A 4,930-nucleotide genomic window follows, 5' to 3' on the forward strand; every position below is an offset into this window, starting at 1 on the left:
CCCCCCGCACACACCATGGTGGGGAGAGGAGTGGGGCTGAGCGCATGGCTCCCAGCACCTGCCTCCTCCCCCAGGTAAGGCTCCAGCCCTGCCTGCCCTGCCCTCCACCTGGGTGTGGAGGCTCCTGCGGAGTGAGCAAGTGTGTGGCAGGACAGGAGTTGATGTCTCATGCCCAGCCTCCCTGACAGCTTGGGAGGAGCAGCCCTCCTCCAGCCATCCTTGTGGATCAGCTGCTTCCCTCCCTGTCCATGTGGGATGGGGAAATGGTTCAGAGTTTCCTGACCCGTTCAGAGCAGGAGTCCCTGTAGCAGAGTGTGTGCAGGGACATGGACTGATGGCTGACCCACGGGATGAGCAGAACTTGTGCTGGGCCAGGGTTGGTGCATTGCTTTCCCTTGGCTCCTTCCCTTCCTCACTGGGAGACAAAACCTGTGAGATCTGGGAGTCTTGGATGTGCCAGTTTTGTAGAGTGCTGTGTTCTGCTTGGAGCAATGGGATGTTGAGGGCCATGCTGTGCCCTCACACAGCAGTAGGAAAGGAGTATGCCTCAGTGTAAAGGCAGGAGGTCCTGGGTGCTGAGGGTCTGTCCTGCAATGGATAGGGCTGTTGTGCTTTTGGGACTCCTTTCTGGAGGGTGGGAGGGAAGGAAGGTAGAACTAGTAGGTGGTTCAGTCCTTTGCTTCACCGAGTTGTTCTCCTTATGCAGGGTCCCAGGTGCCCGGGCGGGATCCCAGCAGCACGGCTGCGGCCACAGAGGGCAGGCACCAGCCTCCCAGTACAAACTGCTTTGGCAGCAGACCAAGGTAAGGTCCCACACTGTGTGTCCATTATTGAGGGATTGCTGCAGCCGGGAAGTGTCTAGACTGTCCTTGTGAAGTGTAGCCACTCCAGATCTCCCAGTGAGTCACCTGCCATGCAGCCCATGGGAGCTGTGGAGCAGGGGTGGCCTATCCTGGGGGACAGCAGAGCTGGGGGGTACCAGGGGTGATGGTACAGCCAGGCTATGGCTGGCCTGAGCCTCTCTCAAAGTGTTTGTCTCTCAAGGAATATCAGGTCTGTGATGGTCCAGAGAGTTTCCACCAGTGGCTCCACTGGCAGTCAAAGGAATGGTGCATCTGGGATTGGGGTGGGCTCTGACCAGGCAAACCAGCCAAGGGGTGGTCTGTAGAGGTCCCTTCAAATGTGGATCATGGGGAGCTGAACTCTTCCCTTGAGCACAGCCCTGCCAGGCACTGGGCCAGGCTGGGAAGCACAATGCCCCTCCGGGCAATGGTCACAGGGGGATGCTTCCGAAGGTCCAGGGAGAGCAGGAGAAGCAGAGCTGCAGGGAAATAACAGCTGCTTCCAAAGGAAATGAGCTGCTTGGGCAGCAGGCCATCCTATGCCTGGCTCCGTGCCCTGCCCTGCCTCCTCACTGGGCTGGAGTGGCTCAGCGTTGCTCCTTTTGGAGCTGTGGTTATTGAGAGACGTGTCACACTGTCAACATGGAGTTGAATTTAACACCTGTTTATATTTCCAGAGTGTGGCAGTGGCCCAGCTGCCTGTACAGATGTTCTGGGTAGGAGTGTGGCTGTGGAGAGGGCTCCTGCAGCCTACCCGTGGGACGTTCTGTGTGCCCCAGGTTCAGGAGCACTCTCAGCTACAAGCCCTGTACCTCAGACCCTTCTGCTGCTCTTCATCTCCTGGGCACACACCAGAGATGATATTTTTGGCTCAGAAAGTGACCCTGTCCTTCCATGTTGTGTGTTCATCTCCCACCAGAGGAGGGAGAGGGAAGGGAAATTGAGAGCAGATCATGAACACAGTTTGTGCCCTTTTGTGGTGGCTCTTTGCTGTCCGTGTGGTAAAGCCGTCTCGGAGGTGGAAAAGTGCTCAGTGACCTGACAGGACTGGACTTGGCAGGCACTTAGCAGCTCTCTGTAGGTGCTAGAAAACCTGCAAAGAAAGTTCTAGTTCGGGAAGCTCAGCCTGGTCACTGCTGTCCATTCCCTGCTGCTTTCTGATTAGTTTCTGCCTCTGGTGTCACCTCAAGTGCGGTGAGGTCTGGCCCAGGACTTCTGCAGAGCACCTTCAGACACCTGCCAGGTGTGCCTCCAGCCATTCCAATCCTGTGGCTGCACTGGCATGGGAAATATCTGAGCTAGTTCCCAATCCATGCAACACTCACCTGAATTTAGGTTTCTGCACGTACCTGGTTGATACAGTACTGCTCCATGTGGCAGAGCACTGCTGTACATACCCACCATGGAGGCAGCTGCCTTCTCCAGGGTGGAATACGGGTCCCTTGCACTTGGGAATGCTGTTTGATGGTTGCTGTGTTTATACACAGAGCTGTGTTTATTTTCTTGGGCTTGGTGATGGATGCTGGCAAACTTGCTTGCTGGCAGGATGGGAAGAAAAGGGTCATTCTTTGCTCCTTAGCTATTTCTACACTGTCCCCTCAAGGCAAACTGCTTGGTCAGGGCTTCTCTTTCTTCTCCTGAACAAATGTCATCTTGGGATTTGCTGCTAGTCTTGGTGGTGGAGTGTGAAATTCCACAGCCCTCTGTGCAGGGAGAAAGCAGAGCCCAGAGGTGCCCAGCCAAGAGTGGGTGCCACATCCCCCATTTGGCTTGTGGAGGCCCTGGCAAAGACTGCCAAGAAAAGCTGTGGCTGCCCCATCTCTGGAAGTGTTCCAGGCCAGGCTGGATGGGGCTTGGAGCAACCTGGGCTAGTGGGTAGGGGCAGGAAGTCAGACGAGGTGGACTTTAAGGTCCTTTCAGCCCAAACCGTTCTATGATTCTCTCGTTTGGGTGCTGGGGGATGTGGCTGCCTCCTCCCTCTTGGCAGAGACAGGGGGAATTTCTCAACTCTGTGTTTTGGGACATGAGCTCTCACTGTCCATATGGCACCTCATGGTTGTTTCCCAGTGGTCGTGCCCTGACTCCCCATGCCAGCGCTGCCTCCTGGCTGTGTGCTCTGCCCTCTCTCCTCTTGAAACATTTTGGGGTCTCATGTGCTGCGTGAGACCGAGACATGCTGCCACCTCTGCTGGCATCTCATGCTGGGACCTTCTGGCCACCTCAGCTGGAAGAACTGCCCATTCCTGGGTTTCATGGCCAGGGTTCATGTTGGCCACTGTGGCATGGGGACTCCTCCTTGGTGGAGGAGCTGAAAGGTTGTTGTCACCTGACTGATGCCACTTTCCTCTTTGGCATCATCTGCCCCAGCCCAGGAGGAGGACCGCAGTCAATGGGGGACAGCAGTGGTCTTGTGCCCCAGGTGTGAGGGAGGCTGCCCCCAACACACTCCATCCCACCATCTGTTCCCATCTGTGCTCTGCCTAGTTATCTCCCTGCTCCTATTTTAAGCTCAGGTTCCCATCCCACCGTGGCCCTGCTGGGTTTGTTTCCAGCGTCTATTAAAAGACAATGCCCAGATGGGAGCAGCCGTAGGAGGGCTGGGCTGAGCTGGCTAATTCAGGCCTGGTCACCCTGTGCTGCCAGCTGCCAGCCTGGAAACATCCTGTTTGGGTTTCTAAAAACTCCCTGGGCAGCTCTGAGCTCATCTGTGCTGAGAAGGGCAGGGACCAAATCCATCCCGTGCCGCAGGGGCCGCACCCAGTGGGACCAGCTGGTGCCACCTGCCTGATCCCCTCCGGCAACAGCTTGGGGTCTGCACCATGAGGTGACTGTGGGGAGGTGGGTGCCAGTGTACCCTGCTGAGCCTGGGCAGTGAGGGGCCATCTTCACCTCCTGGGGGGAAGAGGAGCCTGTTCTGCACCTGCAGATGCACCATGTCCCTAGGTGCTGGTGAGCAAAGCAATCCCTCAGCACAGAGTGTCCCCAGGGGTAGCAGGGGAGGTGTCTGGGGTGAGTTCACTGTCTGAGGAGCCTCTGTGGGGTTGTGCTCTTGGGAGGATCCATGGCTGGTTGAAATAGCCTTGGCAGCTCCTGCTCTGCCTGTGGCTCTTATCTGATCTATTTTCAACAACCATCTCCTGCTTTCCCATGTCTCTGACCGATCCCAGCCCTCCTGTGAGCTGCTCCCTAAGGAGAGTGGCTCTGGAGCAAGTGGGAGGAACCAAGGACACGCTGGAGCTGGTGAGGGTGGCATGACTGATGCTGTGCCCTGTGGCTGCCAAGCTGAAAAAAACGCCAGCCCTGGGACTTTAGGGACAGTTTGTGGGTTTTGCCCTTTCAAGGGCAGATTCTGGCTGGGGCAAACTGACGTCCACATCCCTGTGGTCCTCACCCTCTGTGGTCGCTGCCCTGGGCTGCCAGCCTGGGTGGAGGTGCCTGGGCTCCGCTTCTGCTCCCCAGGCTCCCTGGATTTGGGAAGGCAGCATTCCCCCTCCTGCCCTGTCCCCCTGCCTGCTTGCTGTAGCGACTTATTAAGGTGAATCACAGCTTTTTTGGGAAGACCTTGGAGGCTGAGGGTGGTCCTCGGGGGAGAGTTTGCTGGGGGGAACTGCAGACACTCTGCCTATGGGGGTGGGGCTGTCTTGACCACAGGGACACGGTGACAAGGGAGCTCTAATGTGAAACAGAGCCCCCCGAGTGATGGAGCTGCTGCACCTGAGCTGGTCACTACCTGTGCTGTGATTTAAACTCCCATTTTCCCTGTCTACTTGTTCCTTCCTTTTTTGGAGGCCATGGTTGTCCTAGCAGCTATGAATACTTGCACCTTCCTCACCTGCTTCTGTGCAAGTCTGGAGGCACCAGTGAGGGTCCCCACCATGGTGCAGGAGCTGAGGCTGGTGTGGGATCTCCCCTGGGATCTGCAAGGATGGATGGAACAAGCTGCTGGGAGCTGTGACATCTCAGGGCTGTGAGCAGGTGTCTGGGCATGAGTGTCCAGGGCCACTACTTGGCACATGGGGTGAGTCCCTGTGAACAAAAGCAAGGGGTTGTCACCCTGGTGACTCCTTGTTAGGGTTTGGTAGGAGCTC

General features: G+C 56.9%; 1 protein-coding gene across 1 annotated transcript in view; it reads left to right on the forward strand.

Annotated features, from left to right (window-relative positions):
- Positions 1 to 4,930, forward strand: part of LOC103809195 (NEDD4-like E3 ubiquitin-protein ligase WWP2) — a gene marked incomplete at both ends in the record, with an annotated part of 17,695 nt that overhangs the window by 5,915 nt on the left and 6,850 nt on the right. The window contains one exon of the mRNA XM_009082013.1: positions 705 to 803. Coding sequence (XP_009080261.1) covers positions 705 to 803 — 99 coding nt within the window. The remainder of the gene's footprint in view (positions 1 to 704; positions 804 to 4,930) is intronic.

The sequence above is a fragment of the Acanthisitta chloris genome, unplaced genomic scaffold (assembly GCF_000695815.1).
Source record: "Acanthisitta chloris isolate BGI_N310 unplaced genomic scaffold, ASM69581v1 scaffold13099, whole genome shotgun sequence".
Classification (NCBI taxonomy): domain Eukaryota; kingdom Metazoa; phylum Chordata; class Aves; order Passeriformes; family Acanthisittidae; genus Acanthisitta; species Acanthisitta chloris.